Here is a 20,525-nt window from a genome sequence, read left to right on the forward strand (position 1 = left end):
GAAGGTCAAAGTCTGGAGTGAATTTTACAAGGTTCAAGTCAAGGTGTCTGTGGGGCTGTTTTCTTTTGAATACTCCAGGAGAGACTCTGTTCTGTGCCTGTTCCAACTTCTAGAGGCTGCTGGCATCCCTTGGCTCATGGCCAAATCACTGAATCTCTGTTTCCATCCTTACAACTTCTACTACCAATGTTGATCAAAAGGAGCCTTGTGATCATATTTGGCCCCTCTGTATAATCCAGGATAATCTTCCTATCTCAAGATGCTTGTCTTAATCACATCTGCAAATTCCCTTTTATCATGCAAGATAATGTATTCACAAATTCCAGGGATTAGGACATGGACATCTTGGGGAGGAGGGGCATTATTTAGCCTATCACACCTGGTAGCTCATATTTAATACATTCAAATTTAATAAATCCAAAACAAATCCCCTAATCTTCTCACCTCCTATATTTGTTCTCTAGTGTACCTCAACAAATGTGACACCATCTGCTGATTTGTTCATGCCAGAAATCTGGTACTCATCTTCATACCTCCCTCTATTTAACCCAATTTCTATCAAAGCCCAAACCTTATTGATCCTTTATTCTATTACAAATGAATTTGTCCAGTTTTTTCCAATGCCAAACTGTCACTTCTGGACTACTACAATAATCTCCCAGTGGGCCTCCCCATATCCCAGACGTCCTCACATCCAATCCATCCTCCAAGTGGTAGCTAGAGTAATCTTTTAAAAATGCAAATCTAATCATGTTACTTTCTTCAGTAGTTTCACTATGGCCCTGCCTACTTCTCCAGTTTCATCTTAAACCATTCTGTCTCTTAGCCTTGTGTTCTGGCCTCAGTGGTCTTTCAGCTTCTGGCATGCATCAGGCTTCATTCCAACCCTTTGCAGGTGCTAGTCCCTCATTCTATGTAGCCTTGGAGTTTGCAGTGAGTTTTTTTTCCCTATGATTAAAAGAATAAACGTCTTCTTACCTTGTGGGAAAAAACAAACAAACAAACAAAAAACCTTTTCCTCCCTTTGTCACTTACTCATCAGCTTAAAAGCCAGATATTCAAGCCTCCCTGGAACTCCTAGCCTAATTTTGGCTTCCTTGTAATATCTTTCCATAGTCTCCTGAACTTTTCAAACACCCATCACAACTGTGTTTGTGTACATATTTTTTATTGTCTATTTCATCAGCTAGAGGGTAAGCTCCCTGTCATAGCCCAAGGTGGCTTTGCCAGTCAAAAGACCAAAGAAGACATTAGCATTTTCTGAAACATGGACTTTATTTGGGGATTACTCACAGGTAGGCAGAAATCAGCAGAAATCAAAGGGCTTTTTTCTCACAGGGCAGGTACCGCTTTCGCAGGGAAGTTGGCCGTGCAGTTGAAAGAGGATAGTAAGCCAGTTATCTAGGTTTTAAGACAAAGACATTCCTAAGGGTGGGAGAGCATCCTGTGACATGGGGGTGGTGCAGGAAGGAAAGAATTATAGGATGGGGCTTTGTAAATATCCACAAGAGTGATAACACTTGAGGGCCGGGAAGCAGGTAGACTAGATTAATATGCTTGCTCTTTCCTAAGACCAAGAATTTCTCACCTCCTGCTTACTTCCTGTCTAAAGTTACAATTTACCCTTTTTCTCTTTAGGGGCTTACAAAGTAAACATTAGCTGCCTAGGTCATGCAGACTGCTGTGTGCCAAGGTCTGCAGGCCTGTCTTGTTCAGGCCAGGGGCTGCCACACTCTCTGAGAACACGTTTTTCCTCTTTTTTCCTTGTAAGCTCTTTTATCCTCAGACTTGTATCATTTTACCACAGAATTATATACATCTATATATAATCGTATTTAAAAAGCCCCTCCTTGTGAATTAAAGCTATTCTGTCATATAGTCTATGGTATTCTTTGCTAACTATTGTTAGATACTCTTAGATGACCTGTGCCTCAGTTTTCTTGTCTGTAAAACGGGGATGTTGTACTTACCTTACAGATTAATGTAAGGAACAAGTAAGACTATATACATCTCAAGTTCTTAGAGCAATGCCTGACATACAAGTACTCAAGAGGTGACAGTTATGTTTGTGCATTAGTACCCAGCTATTACTTCTGTGCAACACGGTTGGTCCTCTACTGCTAACGAATATTAGCTCTGGTATTGTTCAGGGTAATAAAAGTCAGAGAAAAATGTAGCAACAGGAAAAAAGCAGGAGTTGCGAAGGGGGTGTGGGAAGAAGCGCGGAGCTAGTCATGGATTGCAGGGAGGAAAGTCATGGGCTGGAGCGGCGGCCTGGGTGCTCGGGACCCTCTTACTATTGGAGACGACGGGACGGGGGCAGGGAACCAAGCCGCGGGGAACCGCGATCCGCCCCCGCCCCGCCCCCAGCCCCGTTGCCGAGCGACCGGGTCAGCTGACCGCGGTGGCGCGCACGCGCGGGCCGGAAGGCGGGGGCGGCTCCCCGGGCGCGCGCCGCTTTCCTGCCCTCAGGTTTCAGAAGTCCGTCCTGGGAGGAGGTGGTGGCGAGCGGTTCTGCGGCCCAGGTGAGCGGCTCTGGGTGAGGGGGGGTGGTGCGTGCCACGGTCCCGGGCGCGGGGACGAGGGGACGCCGAGCCCCTTGGAGACAGCGTCCCGGGCCAAGGAGTTGGGGGGGCGGGGGCGCCCCCTGCTCGGCGGGCTCCGCTCCTCCCTGCGCCCCTCCGGGCCCGGAGCGGAAGTTTGCGGCCGGCGCCCTCGGCCCGCAGTGTCCCGGCGAGTTGGGGTCCCACCTTGGCTAGGGCGCACAGTTCCCGAGCCCGCCGCCGGCCGCGCGCGCCTGCCTTTGGGGCCCTCGGACGGCGCCTCCCGAGCCTTTTTGTTCCTCCCGGATAAGAGCTCCGGGGAGGGTGAGGAGAGCGGTTGCTTATGCTGGGTCACGGGTTCCGCGTTCCCTCGGCTGTACTTAATCACTTTCCTCCGTGGCTGATGTGCCGGCGCGTCCCGGATTTAGGAAGGAGGAAGGAGGTGTTTGTTCAGTGCGCGAAGCCTCGACTTTCTGCAAGGGGGCGGGGGAGAGGCTGTTCACTCGGCTCTTCTTTCTGGAGAAGTTCGAAAGGGAGAAACGTTTGCAGTAGGGTGTGTTCAGGAGGAAATATCCCTTGAAAGCTGGTGACTCAGAGCTTTTGGTTTCCTTGTAATATCGTTCCATAGTGGAATAGTGGGAAAGTGAAGGCATACGGATGTGGAAAGTTTTCATTTGCACCAGGTGGAATTATTGAATCACGGAGTTTCCAAATGTACCGGTTTTGTGAAAGGAATTTTAGGTTTATCTAGTCGGTGTGTATTGGCTGCATTCACATTAACTAGTCTGTTTATTTTTACATTCCGTAAGTACGTTGCTTAGAAAGAAAGCCTCTTCCTTGGCTTACCAAACTAAATCCACTTGTTCCAAAGAGAAAACAGTTGATTAAAAAGGAACATTATGTTGAAAAAAAAAAACAGCTGCAGTCCTTGTTCATTTGATTTCTCTGAAATGTATATAAAGTGATTGGTTAAGACTCAAATTTGTCCCATCTTTCCTTTTTTTTTTTTTAATTTCAGATTGAGGGCAAACAGTAAAAAAAAAAGTCTCAATTTCTCTGTTACCATCTTAGTTCTGTAAGCATTTGTGCTGCAAATGGTGCATAAATATTATAGATCAAGTGATTTGGCCCCAGAAATGAAACTAAGGAAGTGGAATAACTAAGGAAATAGTCACTCCATTGTAATCTAAATTTAACTTTGGCAGTACTAATTTTTACTTATGTTTTGGACATTGTAAGAAAGAATATAAAAATAATGCCCTGAAGGGGAAGACTTTACCATAGTTGGCAGTTAAATGTACTGTTTAGTAAAACATTTCCTTACAATGAGTGTGAAATGACTCAATTTTTTTTTTTTTTCTGTCTTGGCCAGACTGAGATACTTGTTTTGACTAGTAAATGCCTAGAGTTTCTAAAAAGAAAACGACTTTCTCAAACAATTTTAAAGTACTTTATTACATCTAGTAATAGTTATATTAGCATTCGTTAATTTTTTTCCAAATGCTACTAACAGTTTTTTGTGACTTCTGTCGATTTTGGTAAGATAATGCAGTCATATGGTTCGAAATTTAACCAATAAAAGTGTACAATATAAAGTCCACTCAGTCTGTGCCTCCATCCAACCGTTTTTCCTTACTGTAGGCAACCAAATTTTAAACGTGCCTTAGGTAAAAAATATCCCTGAATGAATACTTTTTTATCACAAATATTAGCTTACTATATATACTGCCCCACATAGTGCCTTTAGTTTTTTTCAGTTGATGGTATTTTGGAGCTCTTTCAATGTCAGTACCTAGAGAACTTCCTCATTTTTTTCCTTTGTTTTGTTGTTATAATCCTTATGGCAGTGAATAAACTACATTTGTCAGTTCCTACAGGCACAAGTATATTTGTAGACTAACAACCTGAAGAGATATTGCTGAGTCAGAGATATCTATATTTATAATTTTGGTAGATACTGCAGACTCAGGGAGCTTGTACTAGTTTACACTCCCACTAGTTTGAGAGTATTTCCCAAGGCTAAACTCTCAAGAGTGTATTGTCAGACTTTGGATAGTTGCCAGTCCAATAGGTGAAAAATAGAATCCTACAGATAAGAAGAAACATTCTACTTAGAGTAGATTTCATACGGCCAAATTTCTCAATGGCTAATTGTCATGATCTCCCAGGATATATTAAAAAGGCAAGTTCTTAAGTCCTTCCATGAAGCTCTTCATTCAGTATATCTGTGTCAAAGCCTGGGAAGCTATTTTTAACTAGTGCCCCAGGTGATTCTGATGATCAGCCAAATTTGAGAAACATTGTTCTGGGACACTGTTTAGGACTTACGCAAGCTGCCCAAGAACCATCTGAGATGCTCATTAACTCTCTTTGTACTTGGAAACATGGTCACCACCATTTACTATCTATGCCAGATGGCATATATGTAAGTTATTTTATGAATAGTTTTGTACAAGTGAAAGTAAAGGGATAGTGAAAAACAATTTATTATTTTATTAGAAATACTGGTAAGAATTTGAACATACTCAAATTTTTATTCCAAATTTTCCTAACTTTGAAGATATATATAGCTGAAATGGGCAATATACTTTGAAATGCATCTAAATGCTCATTAACTTTCATGCATGAACCTGGAACATAGCCAGCTTATAAATTCCAGATTTCTAGGTTCTAGTTGTTACTTACAGTTCTTGTACTTACATCATCAAAACACAATACTGTTTCCAGATTTCAACTGTATCTCTTAATAGATTCTGTCACTGTTGTCTTATAATTCCTGTACTTGTATCATCAAAATACAGTAATTTTGAAAACTTTAATGGCTCATAGTTTTGTTGAGCATATGACCATCTTTGCTCCATAATTACAAAAAATTTTCATTTATAGATTTATAAAAACCAATTAGAATAATCAGTGCAGTATTTTTTCATTTCCACATTTTCTGCTTCCTTCCATTTTTTTCTTTTTTTTCCACTCCTTAAACTTTTTATTTTGAAATAATTTCAAACTTACAAGAGAGTTGCAAAAATAATATAAAACCCCTACAGAGAACTCCAACGTACCCACCCCCATACCCAGATCCACCAATTTTAACATTTTGCCACATTTGCTCTATCAATCTATCAGTCCATCCCCTTTTAATCTGCCTATCTGTCAGATTTCTAAATATTTGAGAGTAGACTGTATTTATCATGCTCTTGAACACATAATACAAGGATGTTCACTTTTGACCAACTTAAATAAAGTTGTCAAGTTCAAGAACTTTAACATTCATATGAAGTTTTCAGTCTGTATTCTAATTTTTTTTCTTATATCCCAGTAATGTTTTTTTGGGCCTTTTCTCCTCCATTATTAGATCCAGTCTATGATCATGTATTTAATTGTCATTGCCTCCTTAATTCTTAATTTTTTTAAATTGTGGGCACATGTACACAACATAAACTTTTCCACCTCAGTCACTCCTGAGACTACTATTTAATAGGATTAATCATATTCACAGTGTTGTGCTATCCTCACCACCATCCAATACCAGAACTTTCCCATCATCCCAAACAGAAATCCTGTGCCCGTTATGTATTAACTCCCATTCAGCCCCTGCCTCCTACCCTGTACCCTGCTTTCTGTCTCTGTGTGTTCTCGCTATTTCATATAAGTGGAATCATACACTATCTGTTCTTTGTGTCTGACTTACTTCACTCTACATGATATCTTCAAGGTTCATCCATGTAGTGGCATGTGTCTGACTTCTTTCCTTTTTAAGGATGAGTAATATTCCATTGTATGTATAATACACCACATTATGTTTATCCATATGCTGCTTCCAGTCACTTTTGAATACAGACCTGCCTTCATTTTGCTGCTTGCAAGGCATATTGAGTAAATTTTGGTGCACAAATATCATAGAAGATGAAAGAAGATAGTAATGTCCTTTTAGTAAAACAAGATGGTTGGTAAGGTCCTTCTTGCTGAATGACATAACTGGATGAAAAGACTGTATTTCTTTTTTTACTAGAGATAATGTTGTTATTTCTTAAGTGAAGAGATTTCAGTTTGTATATTTGCATCTAAAAACTCATAGTCTTGAGATTTTGCTTATTTTTTAATTTATGTTGAAATTTCCCATCATCAGAGGACTCTAGAGTGTAGCTCTTTGTCTCTAGAAATTCATTTTCTGATTTCTCAATTTTTTTTATGCCATCATGGGTGGAAAATTAAAAATTTCAAAATCTCTACTGTACTCAATGAAAGCTAAAAAAAGAAAAAAAAGCTACAAAGATGGTGTCTCCAAACTTGAAAGTGGTTGCAGTAATTTCGGTGATGCAAATTGAAGGATGAGGTGATGGTGACCTATTTATTTCATTATTGCATCATCATTCTAGTTGATTCTATATAGTTTTTGTTATTTTAGTTTTTTTAATCAAAATTGGGAATAACAGGTGAATATTGATTAAATAATCCCTAGATTGATAAAATAGCAAAAAGTTCGAAGATGAGGGAAAAATAAGTTGATCAAGATTACATAATATACTTAGGTTATAAAAAGGTCCAGTGAAGCCATGTGTTATTTGTAATATAGGATGAATTTTATTCTATTTTTGAAAAAAAAAATTCTTTTTGTTCTTTGGAAGATCTCTAAGTAAGTAAAAGTCATGAAATAGGGCTACTCAAAAGAGAAACTCAAAAAATTAAAATTGGGTCCATTGGACCCTGATGCTTGGAGAAGGATTGAAGGGCAGATTCCTAGACGCCACCTGAGGCCTGCTGTTATAGTTTCTAGGACTAGGACTCAGGCATCTATTTAAGATTTTTGGATTATTATATACTTTTTAAAGTTGAAGAACCATTGTTTTAGAACCTTAAGAAGCTTTTACTTTGCTACCACATGGTAATACTTTAGGCTGTTGCCCTGATGTCCATTTCATTAGTTTTGTAATGTTTTTTCATTATATAACAGTTGAAGCTGATTGGATTACCTTTAAATAAGGGATAGTTTGTTATGCTGCCCTCATACGGGAATGATTTATGGGGCTAGAGTATTTAAGCCCTTTGCTATATTGAATTACAAGAATATAGCTGGTAGTAGCAGAAACCTGAAGAACAAATGTATCTGTATTAGGGTTCTCTAGGAAAACAGAACTGAAAGGATATATGTATGTATGTATATGTATGTAATATATCAGACTTATTTTAGGAATTGAGTTATGTGACCTTGGGGATTGGCAGGTCCAGATTCCATATGGCAGGCAGCAAGTTGGGAACTCTGATGAAAGTTTTGATGAATTCTCCAGGAGAACCTGACTAGCTGAAATAGAGATAGAAATTGTTTCTGACTGCCGACATCATCAGTCCTCCCTTTAAGGGCTTCAACTGATTGGATGAGACTTTTGTCAATGCTGAAGGCAATCTCCTTTGTTGATTGTAGATGTAATCTGCCATAGATGCAATCAACTGACTAATGATTTAAATACATGATATACCCCCACAGTAACAGGCAGGCCAGTGCTTGCTTGACCAAACAACTGACCACCATAGCCTAGCCAAATTGACACTTAACTTAACCATCACCTTCCACCCCTTGTCAACATGGTAGCCACACACATCTTCTTAAATCACTCTTAATTTCTAATATAAACAACAACAGTCATACTTTTCTCTAACATAATTCCGCTGTCCTGTATACAACCAGAAACACACACTTTTCCCAGAAGAGGAGGCAAGTCCAAGGGTAATATTCATTCTTAAAATTAATATAATGTAACTTAAATACTATGACATAAAGTTAATAGGACTTATGTTATATGATGAGGAAATAAGATAGGGAAGAAAACAAAGATATTTGCCTTATGTGTATATACAAACAGAGAACAAAAGAAGGAAGAAATACATATTCATAACACTGTAGTCCTCGTTTCTCCAAGTGGTCACATGGAGGTAGCTTGCATTTATAACTGCTTTCTTCCATTACCCATTCCACATTCCCTTTATCCCTTAGCAAGCACCTTAGCTGGTCTTGGTTCTTTGATTGTTGCAGGTTTCCATTGACTTTAATCACAGGGCATGTTAGTACTAAGAGATGCCTTAAGGGATCGACTGTGTTCCAGGCAAACTCTTCTTTAACTTCATTGTGTAGTACCCTCCTATTTTCCCTTGATAATCAGGATCAGTCACCCTAGCCAGTACTGTAATTCCCTTTTTTGCCTGATTCAGAGGAATGAGGAGTTCAGAGTGGCCAGGTGGCAGTCTTAACTTCCAGTTAAGTGAAATCATTGTATCCCCTAGTGGAAGCACTCCTCCTTTTGAAACTAAGACCTGTAGTTTAAGGTTTTGGGAACAGGAAATTTTTCTAGTGGGTCACTGTGGGCAATAATGAGTGGTGCCACTCTGCTTTCCACCTTTTGATTCCTGGATCCTTGCTATAGGAGAAACAGCACCATAGAGTGGATGCTGATTTTTAGACCATATCTAGCCTTCTGAAGAACAGTACCCCAGCCCTGCAAAATGTTACCACCCGGTTGGCACCATAATTGAGTGTTCAAAAGGCCATTCTGCCATTCCATCAATCCAGTTGTTTCAGGATGATGGGGAACATGGTTACCTCAGTGAATTCCACAACCATGTGCCCATTCCTGCACTTCATTTGTTGTGAGGTGTGTGTTCCTTGATCAGAAGCAATGCTTCGTGGAATACTGTGATGGTGCATAAGGCATTTTGTGAGCCTCTGGATGGTAGTTGGGACAGAAGCATTGAGTGTAAGGAAAGCAGATATGCATCTGGAGTATGTATCTATTCCAGTAAGAAGAAAACACTTCCCCTTCCATGATGGAAGTTGGGCTAGTGTAATCATCCTGCCATCAGGTAGCATCAGTCTCGGGGAATGGCACCATATTGGGGACTGAGATTGTGTCCCTGTTGCTGGCAGATTGGGCAGTCAGCAGTGGCTGTAGTCCAGTTAGTGTTGGTGAGTGGAACGCCATGTTGCTGAGACTGTGCATAATCTCCATCCCTCCCATCATGGCCACTTTATTCATGAATCCACTGGTCATTGACAGGAGTGGCTGGGAAAGAGACTAACTGGTATCACAGAATGGGTCATCCTGTCCATTTGATCATTAAAATCCTCCTCTGCTGAAGTCACCCTCTGGTGAACATTCACATGGGACACAAATATCTTCATGTTTGTTTGCCCATTTAGAAAGGTCTATCTACATACCTTTCCCCCAGACCTCTTTGTCACCAGTTTTCCAATCATGTTTCTTCCAAGTCTCTGACCATTCAGCCAAACCATTGGCTGCAACCAGTGAATCAACATACTTATGTACCTCCAGCCATTTCTCCTAAGAAAAATGAACAACCCGATGTACTTGAAGTTCAGGCCACTGGGAGGATTTCCCTTCTCTGCTATCCTTCAGGGATGTTCTAGAAAGGGGCTATAGTGCTGCAGCTATCCACTTTCAGGTGGTACCTATATGTCATGCAGCGGTATCTGTAAACCAGGCCTGAATTTTCTCTTCCTCAATCAGCTGTTGATAGAGAATTCTCCAGGAAGCCATAGCTGGTGAGGCTGGGAAAGAGAAGGTAATATGGCAGGAGTAGAAGCCAAGAGCATTGTGGTCACTTTCTTAGGTAACTTATTTGTGCCTTCAGGGCCTACTTGAACCTAATCTTGTATATTCCACTACCATTTGATGATGGAGTGTTGCTGTACAAGTCCAACTTGATGGCTTGGAAGGTCAGAGAACACCTAGTTCATGATGGGCAACTCAGGTCTCATGATAACTTGATGGCCATGGTTAAGTGTTTGGTCTTTACTGTGGCCCAGTAGCTGGTCAAAAGCTGTTTCTCAGAAGGAGGGTAGTGATCTGCAGAATATGGCAGGGCTTTGCACCAAAATCCTAAGGGTTTGTACTGTGATGCCAGAGACTCCAAACAGCATTGCTATTTGCTACTGAAACATCCAGCACCATTGGATATGTTGGTTCATATGACCCAAGTGGCAGAGCAGCTTGCACAGCAGCCTGGATCTGTTGCAGAGCCCCTTCTTGTTCTGGTTCCCACTCAAATTAGCAGTCTTTGGGTCACTCAGTAAAAGTACTGGAGTATGAGGAATATGTTGCCTCCAAAATCCAGAGGCCAGCTAGACATTGTGCCTTTTTTTCGGTTGTAGGAGGGATCTGATGCAACAGCTTATCCTTTAACTTAGAACGGGTATCTTGACATGTGCCACATCACTGGGCACCTAGAAATTTTACTGAGGTGGAAGGCCCCTGAAATTTTTGTGGATTTATCTTCCACCCATGGGACATACAAATGCCTTAACCATTAAGTCCAGAGTAGTTGCTACTTATTGCTTACTAGGTCCAGTCAGGATAATGGCATCAATATAATGGGCCACAGTGTTGTCTTGTGGAAGGGCAAGACGTCAATCTGGGTCCCTGCAGACTAGGTTATAGTATGTGAGAGAAGCATTGATATACCCCTGAAGTAGGACAGTGAAAGTGTATTCAAAACTGTTTCTTTGTTAAGACGTATAGAAAAAATCATTTGCCAGATCAGCAGCTGCATACCAGGTATGCAGCTCCCCAAGAAATGATACCTGTTCTGGAACAGCAGCTGTAGTTATTCACTAGCCAGTTAAGTTTATAATAATCCACTGTTATCCTCCAAGAGCCATCTGTTTTCTGCACAGACCAAATAGAATTAAATGGGAATGGGGTATGTGCTGGTTTGAATGTATTATGTCCCCCAGGAAAAGCCGTATTCTTTGATGCAATCTTGTGGGGCAGACATTTTAGTGCTGATTAGATTGGAATTCTTTGAGTGTTTCCATGGAGATGTGCCCCACCCAAGTGTAGGTGATAACTCGGATGAGATATTTCTGTGGAGGCATGGCCCCACCCATTCAGGGTGGGCCTTAATCAATGGAACCATATAAATAAGCTGACAAACAGAAGGAACTCAGTGCAGCTGAGAATGCTATTTTGAAGAGGAGCTACAGCCAAGAGGGAAACTTTGAAGAAAGCACAGGAGCTGCAGATGAGAGACAGTTTGAAGACGGCCATTGAAAGCAGACTCTTGCTCCCGAGAAGCTGAGAGAGGACAAATACCCCAAGAGCAACTAAGAGTGACATTTTTGAAGAACTGCAGCCTAGAGGAGAACATCCTGGGAGAAAGCCATTTTGAAACCAGAACTTTGGAGCACGCACCAGCCACATGCCTTCCCAGCTAACGGAGGTTTTCTGGACACCATTGGCCGTCCTCCAGTGACGGTACCTGATTGCTGATGTGTTACCTTGGACACTTTATGGCCTTGAGACTGTAGCTGTGTAATCAAATAAACCCCCTTTTATAAAAGCCAATCCATCTCTGGTGTTTTGCATTCTGGCAGCATTAGCAAACTAGAACAGGGTAGAAATCACCATCCATGTATTCTTGAATTTCTTGATAGTGACACTAATCTCTGCAGGCTCTCCAGTAATGCAGTATTGCTTTTGCTTTACTATTTTGCAAGGTAAGGGCAGTTCTAGTGACTTCCACTTGGCCTTTCCTACCATAGTAGCCTTCACATCACAAGTCAGGAAACAGTGTGGGGATTCTCCCAGTTGCTGAGTATGTCTATTCTAATTACAAATTATAGAACTGGGGAAATAACCATAGAATGTGTTTGGAGACCCACTTTGAGAAGGAACTGAGTTAAAACTTCATTAATCATCCAGTCTCCATAAGCCCTGTTCTGACTGTTTGGGTCTCCTAGAATTAATGTCAATAAAGAGTCAGTGTCTAATAACCTCTACAATGTCTCATCATTTCCTTTTCCCCAGTGCACAGTCACCCTGGTAAACAGCCATAGGTCCCTTTGTGGAAGGCTGGGAGGAAGTATAAATTTTTGGCAGTGTAGTAGGGTCCTTCTTCAAGAGAACCCAACCTTCCCATCATTCCTAGGGTTCTGGGTGATGTAAACTGTCTCAAGTCTAGGAATGACTGAGGGGCTGTGACTTGGTTTTTGTGATTCAAGTTGCACTTTAATTCACTTGACCTAGAACTCTTCTGTTTGTACAGAGCAAGTAAGAATTTAGTAGACTGCTCATCCATTTCATTTCTAGCCAATGCCATAAATCTATGCAAATCAGATTATTCTGATTATTGCTTTGACTCTGCTGTCCAATTACAGTAGCCATGCCCACCCTGACTTTGGTAATTAAGTGTGGTCATTTGGCTCCTGCCAACCCAGGATCCAATCATCCCCATTGTGTTTAAGGGTCCAATTTTGGTGGCAGCAGTCTCTACAGTAACATCTGACCCACAGAAAAGAGCAACCACAGAGCTCTTTAGGGATGAACTGCTCTCACAAATTTATTCCTCACAGTCCTGGTGAAAGGTGTGCCCTCTGGACATTCCTGGGGTGCGTGAGCAGATCTTACATGATAAATCCACTCTAACTTTCCAGTCTCTCTGAGCTTATGATCCCTCACCTACATTATACCAGGGCAGTTTTGGCATTTCAGCTTCAGGCAGTGTAGGCCACCTTTTGGTCCACACTTCAGCCAATCATCCACACAAACTGTTAGGGCCCTTTCTAACCCCTTGAGCTACAACACTGAATCAAGAGTCTCTTCTTAGTGGACCCATATCAATAAATTCAGCTCGAGCCAACTCTTTGTTCCTTCTACCAGTATCCTACACCCTTAATATCCATCCCAATACATAGTCTCCCAATTTATGTATATATAAATTGGAAAAATCATGCAGTTCTTTTTGAATGTTGTGTACCTCCAATGGGTTGCACTTTGTACCTCATCTTTTGGGGCCTTTTGGGACTTCAGTCAAGATAATAGGTCTGGAAGAAAAGAGGGGAAGTAGGGATGGGTCATGACAGGAATTAGCAGTCTCTTGCAGGCTAATTACCTCAGGGTATTCATTACACTTTCATTTGGTGAAACGTATTACTCTTTTTTGATGATGATGTTAGGGCTCTTTCCTTAGGGGAGGCAGAAAGAGGTTTATCAGGTACAGCGGGATTAATCTCTTCAGGGAGAGTCTGGATAGCTGATTTCCTCAGGGTAGAACATTGCTGGTTTATCTGGCAAGGGAGGCTGTAGAATCTGAGTCTCAGTGTCCCCTCCCTCATCCTTATCAGCCCATATTTCCCCATTCCAATATTTAGGATCCCTTTCCTTACCAATCAATGTCCTCACTTTAGCAGGAGACACCATGCAAGGTTGGGAATTCAGTTTCTCGCACAATGAGACCCTGGATCTGGTTTTCAAAATTCTTAAGTCTATGACTATAAGAAATGAGAGTGTCTTTCAGGGAACATGCAGAAATTTTCGTATCCTTCATGTGGTGCTTAAGCTGAGAATTTGAAGCCTTGAGCTCATCCCTTTCTTTAACAATTGTATCCAGCCTATTTAGGAATAACCAGCCAATATCATTAAATTTTTTAACTCACAAAAAACTCTGGTGAGGTGTCAATTCACTGTCACCCGTAGCCTTGCCACTTATAGCAGTATTCAGTGGTGATATTTTGCATATCTCTATTGTCAGTTTACACCAGGGACTATCAGTGTCATCTTGATCATTTGAAATAGTCATTAGTGGCTTTTAATCCAATCAGATTGGAGAACCAATTCCGAAAACCCTAGAACTAACTTAGAAATCTCATCTTTAAGATTCTGTTTCTCAAGAACATTCCTGGTACCAAAATCTGTTTTAGTCATGATTCTCCAGGGGAACAGAACCAACAGGTTATGTATGTGTATGGGTTAATATTATGAGGTTTATTATAGGAATTGAGTGGAATGACAATGGGGATTGGTAAATCAAAATTCTGTAGGATTGGTGGCATGTTGGGAACTCCAATGAAGGTTTTGCTGAATTGCCCAAGAGAAGCTGGCTGCTGAAATCCTGATTGGATGAGTCTTCTCATAGCTGAAGGCAGCCTCCTTTGTTGATTATAAATGTAATCAGCAATGGATTTGATCAGCTGACTAATAATTTAAATGCACAAAATACCCTCACAGTAACAGGCCAGTGCTTGCTTGACCAAACAACTGGATACCATAACCTAGCCAAGTTGGCACATGAACTTAACACTGTATCCACATTTTTTTTCCTTGTAGAATGTGTTTTGTTCATTTGTTATCGTATGTTAAGGGAGACCCTGGGAAGCAACTTTAGGTGGTAGCAGAGTTGGGACTAGAACCACTGTAGGTTTTAAGATCATCGATTCTGAAAACCTGCTTTTTTGTCTTTACAAGTTGGTTTTTGAAAGAGCAAATGTTATTTCAATTTAAACAGTTACATATCATTTTTAAGGGAGTCCAATTGTAGTAAGTGGTTTAAGAGAGAAGAGGTGATGTCAACTCAGAAGATTATGTCATTTCAAATGATAAAATCTTGACACTTTATCAGTATATTTCCTACTTGGTTATTTAGAGTATTATAGCTACAAAGCAAGTTAATTAGTTGTTCCAAGATATCACACACAGTATAGGAATTGTGGGGCCTTTGTTCTGTGTGCATATTTAATAACTTAGGGAAATTAGCATGACATTGCCCAGAGAGGGTGGGAGGGTCAAATGGAAAACTTCATTCTAATATAGAATAGTTAGGTATTTTTCTGCCTTTAAGTGTTCTGAAAAAACCCTGAAACTACTCTAAGCACGGAGAAACTTCCATGGAAACTATTTTCTAAGACCCAGGGATGCACTGGGTTCAGGGCCCTTTCATAAGGCATAGAGTTAAGGAGGTCCCAAAGGGTGTAGGTGGAAAGCACTAGTTCTTTGTTGGAAATTAGACCAATAAACAGCTATTATGGTCAGGGAAGGTTATGATCAATCTTTGGTAGAGTAGATAACAGGGTCTCTTGCTTACTGATTTCAAGAGCTTTGGGAGCCATACCAAAAGCCTGGAAAAAAATTCTGTAGTTTGGTTGGAATAGTAAGTTGTATGGGAGATTCAGTGAGAGTAAGGTGAGAATTCTTCATTGACATAATATAACTATTTTCAGAATCCTCTTAAATCTCATTATTAGTCATTCTGAAATTCCAAGCATAATTGAAAGGGTTACCCAAGTGTAGCTTAGTGGTTTTTCAAAATGAACTAGGTATTTTCGACACTTAGCATTAGTTCAAAGATTTAAATATGATACAAAGTGAGTTAATAGAGCCCTTCAGAAAAATAAATACATGCATTTGTTATTTCCTGGAAGGGTTTTGAAAAAGTTGTATACTTGCAAAATAGGAATGTTTTGATCTTTCCAATGAGTGTTTGAGCTACCTTGTTTACCGATATTTTGTTAATATTGGTCAAAATATGTAGCAAACAAATGAGTTCTTTGAGTATAAGTCATTTGCCCTAGGTAAATAAGAAATTGAATGTGGGCCCTGCCCCGGAGTACAGAATAAACATGCTCTACCTAGCTGTAATGTTATGCAAGGTGAAACTGCCAAAGTGAGAGGAACAGCTTATAATTGTCAGGCTGGGGTCATGGAGACATCCTCTTAGAAGAAGTGGCACGTGAGCTCAGCCTCAAGGCTGTCTAGGATTTTGAAGGTGGAAAAGTCCTGGAAAAGCATTCCAGGAAGAGCAAGCAGCTTTAAAAAAGATACGGAGGCACAGAAGCCCATCACCTGAGTGGAAAAGAGCAAGTAATTTGTGGCTAGAGTATTGTGATGCTTGGAGAGAAATTCAATAAAACAAGGCCAGGTTTGAAGTAAAATGACTGAGGTTCCATTGTGTTTTAGAAGAATGGTAAGAGTCAGTGAAGGTTAACAAGTTCTGAACGAACCTGAAACTAAACGTTTTTTTAAAAAGTATCTTGAATAGGAAATAAATTGAGGTGATATTTGTTATTAGGAAAAAATTCTGAAAAGCCCTTTTCTTTTCAATGGCTGGAGTTGGTAGGTATGGTAGCTTGGAAGTATTTTCAGATGATGTTAGTTAATATTTGAAGAAAAAGGCTTCTCTGGAAAAAAAAAAAAAGGTTAGAAAACCACTGATTGGGTTCATCCAGTTATTTTTCATGAGAAAATGGGGTCTTGTAGTTGGCCTATGGCTGAACTAAAAATAGAAACCAGTACTAGACTAGCAGTCAACCTTATTTCAGTGCATTTAAAATGATTTGTTTATAAAAGTCTGGTTTACATATACAGCTTTTAAAGGAGCATATCATGTTAAGTTCAGAGCAAAAAAGACTTTGTTGCATCAGTGGAATTTATATATTCATGTGCTTATTGGCCATTTGTCTATCTTTGGAAAAATGACTAAGTCATATGTCCATTTTTTTAATTGGGTTGTTTGTCTTTCTGTTGATGAGGTGAAGGAGTTCTTTATATGTTCTGCATAGTAAGCCCTTATCAGTTACATGATCTGCAGCTATTTTATCCCATTTTGTAGGTTGTATTTTCACTTTCTTGATAATGTTCTTTGATGCACAACAGTTTTTTTTATTAAATTTGGTTTTATCAAGATAAATTCACATACCATATAATCATCTATGGTGTAAAATCAACTGTTGATAGTACCATCATATAGTTATGCATTCATCACCCCAGTCTATTTTTGAACATTTTCCTTACACCAGAAAGAATAAGAAATGAAAGTAAAAAAGAACACCCAAATCACCCCCCCATCCCACCTCTTTTTCATTTAGTTTTTGTCCCCAGTTTTCTACTCATCCATCCATACACTGGATGAAGGAAGTCCACAAGGTTTTCACAGTCACACTGTCACCCATTGTAAGCTACATTGTGCACAACAGTTTTTAATTTTGATGAAGCTGAATTTATTGTTGCTCATGCTTTTGGTGTCATATTTAAGAATTCATTGCCAAATCCAACGTCATGAAGATTTGCTCCAATGTTAAAAGAGTTGTATGGTTTTAGCTCTTACATTTACATCTTTGATCCATTTTGAGTTAATTTTTGCATACGTTGTGAGGTTCAGCTGCCTTTTTTTTTGCACATATTGACACGCTGATCCTAAATTTAACTTGGAAATTCAAGGGAACAAGAGTTGCCAAAACATTATTGAAAAGGAACAAAATTGGAGGACTTACTTCCTGATTTCAGAACTTAGTCAAGACTCTTTGGTATTGGTGTAAGGATAGACATATAGATCAATGGATTGGATCGAAAGTCCAATAATAAGTCATTACATTTATGGTCAGTTGATGTTCAACAAGGGTGCCAAGACAATCCAGTGGGGAATGGAAGAGTCTTTTCAACAAAAGGTGCTCAGACACCTGGATTCCACATGCAAAAGAAAGAAGTTACAGCCCTACCTCACAGTTTATGCAAAAATTATACAAAATGGATAACAGACCAAAATGTAAGAGCTAAAATGATAAATTGCTTAGAAGAAAACACAGGTGTAAATCTTTGTGACCTTTGGTTTAGGCAGTGGTTTCTTAGATATGACATCTGAAACACAAGCAAACAAGAAAATATAGATCAATTGGACTTCATCAAAATTAAAAAGTTTTTTTTTTTGCGTCAAGGGACACTATCAAAGTGAAAAGATAACCCACAGAATGGGAGAAAATATTTGCAAATGATATCTTGTGAGTGTCTAGTACCCAGAGTATATGAAGAACTCTTACAATGCAGCAATAAAATGATAAATAACCCATTTTAAAAATGGGCAACAGACAGTTCTTCAAATAAGAAACAAATGGCTAAGTGGAAACAATGCAAAATGTTCATCAGCTAATCAGTGGATAAACAAAATGTGTTATGTATATATACTATGGATTATTATTCAGCCATACCTTGAAAACATTATGCTAAGTGAAAGAAGCCAGACACAGAAGGCCACACATTATGTGATTCCAGTTGTATGAAATATCCAGCATAGGAAATCCAGAGACAGAAAGTAGATTAGCATTCGCATGGCTGCAGGGAGGGGGTGATCTAGAGTGACTGCTAATGGGTATGGGGTTTCTTTTGGGGTTGTTGACTATGTTCTGGAATTACATAGTGGTGATGGTTGTACACTTTTGTGAATATAATTAACATTGAACTGCACACTTTTTAAGGGATGAATTTATGGTATATGAATTATACCTTAATTTTAAAAAGGACTCCACCAACCAAGGTTGAATCAGGAGACAGAAATCATGTAGTGATTTGAACAGGGAAAGTTTAATAAACAGAATTATTAACTCTAACTGAAATAACTAAATATATATAACACATATATAAGAATGTATCTGTATGTAACAAGGGATTGGCTGGTAAGGAATAAAGGAACTTTAAAGAACACAGGAGTAGCAGATTTAATAAGCATCTACTGCTGCTAAGGCTGAGATAGAGTGACTAAGGAAGAGGCTGTCTTCCTCCTGGGGCTGAGATCAAGACCTTGTTTGAAAGAGCGCAACTATCTCTCGGTGGAAGCTGGTGAAGGCACTGTGATGCTGTAGTGATGGAACTTACCGGAAAGCATCCCTCTAAGGTGCTGGGGAGAACCATCCCTAGTTGCTGCACCTTGTGCCTTGGAACTCACTGCAGAGCCACATGAAAGGGGTGCTAGGGAAAGCCACTCGTGGGAGATGCCTTGCTGTTGTGATGCTGCTGGGTTGTGTTGGCTGATGTGCACTACCAGAGCTGGGTGCTTGAGAAGCAGTTCCTGCAGGACCATAGTGCTGCAGGAGCCTGGCTATAGTAATACACTGAAACCAGGAAGAGCAAACCGCTTCCTCTTCCATTGTACTTAACAGTGCCCTCTACTGACAAATCTTAACATTGTGCCAGCTGGCAAAAGAAATATTTTAAAGGGCCCATCTCCATTTTAGCAGAGCAGGCTAAAAGTGTGGATTTGGAGCTGGGAGGCAACACATTGATAGCTGACTCCAGAGCCTGTGTCAAACCCTCTACCAATTTAGGATGTATTCTGTTTTGTTGGATTTAATGAGAATATTCAGCATATGTCCTTGTAATACTTCTGGAGAATTAAAAAAAAAAAATACTAAAAGCAATTCATGATTACTGAAAAACTTTGAACAGTATAGAAGTTTTGTAAGTGAAAATTTCCCTCTTAGCCTTTAGTTCCTTACCCAGTCATGTCTCCTGAAGATAAAATATTAACAGTTGAAGTATATTATTGTGTATATATGTATGTATGTGTATATACATATATCTTTACTGATAGGGGTTTCCTATGTAGATACTGTACATGAGTTGTTCTTAGGTTTTTGTTGTTAGAGGGAAGTGTTTCTGCAGTGCTGAAGGGCACAATACTGAGAGTAGTCTTGTAATCCTGGCTAAGCACTTGTATAAAAGCTAGGATAAGCTACATAACTGTTCACTTGGATTTTCTAAACTTATGATATGAGGAGAATTTTACTTGAAGGGAAGTTTAAGATATATTACTGATATAGTTCAGTAGTGGCAGTAGAAGAGGAAGAGGTAGTTTAGGAGCCCTAACACATCAGTTAAGAACTTGGGATATGAGCTGGATTTTCCTATTTTTTCATGTGTACTGCAATTTAAATGTTTCTTACTATGTTAAACGTTTGCTGTAACATACTAAGGAATATGTTGCTGGCTACTAATATTATTTAAATTGCAATGCTATTTGAGTCATAGAATTTTATTTGCTTTTTTTTTTCTTTAGAAAAATCCTGCAAAAATGTCTCTGTATCCATCTCTTGAAGACCTGAAAGTAGACAAAGTAATTCAGGTATGTTTAAGTATATTTTTATTGTTGTTTATATAAAGTGCCATACATTGTAGTTACAGATGAAGTGATGCAGGAAACTTAAATAGCAAATATATTTAATTTTTACATTCAGTAAACCTTTTGTTCAGTTTCATTAATTACTGGCTGAAAAGTTACAGAAAAGCTAATTCTTTTTCATTTCATTGTGAGCTAAGGGCATGGGATATTTCTTTAAAATTTTATCTAAGCCCAGAGCTAGCTGATTTTGACTATAGTTTAAATTACATACAACATATTTAAGTTGCTAAACTTTAAAGCCTTTTAAAT

The 20,525-nt window shown here is 39.5% G+C and overlaps 1 protein-coding gene across 1 annotated transcript in view; it reads left to right on the plus strand.

Annotated features, from left to right (window-relative positions):
* Positions 1–2,410: 2,410 nt before the first annotated feature.
* Positions 2,411–20,525, plus strand: part of LOC119509327 (syndecan binding protein) — a 39,178-nt gene continuing 21,063 nt past the window's right edge. Inside the window, exons 1-2 of the mRNA XM_037803292.1 lie at positions 2,411–2,525; positions 20,154–20,219. Coding sequence (XP_037659220.1) covers positions 20,169–20,219 — 51 coding nt within the window. The 5' untranslated portion in view covers positions 2,411–2,525; positions 20,154–20,168. The remainder of the gene's footprint in view (positions 2,526–20,153; positions 20,220–20,525) is intronic.

Source organism: Choloepus didactylus, chromosome 14, assembly GCF_015220235.1.
Source record: "Choloepus didactylus isolate mChoDid1 chromosome 14, mChoDid1.pri, whole genome shotgun sequence".
NCBI lineage: Eukaryota > Metazoa > Chordata > Mammalia > Pilosa > Megalonychidae > Choloepus > Choloepus didactylus.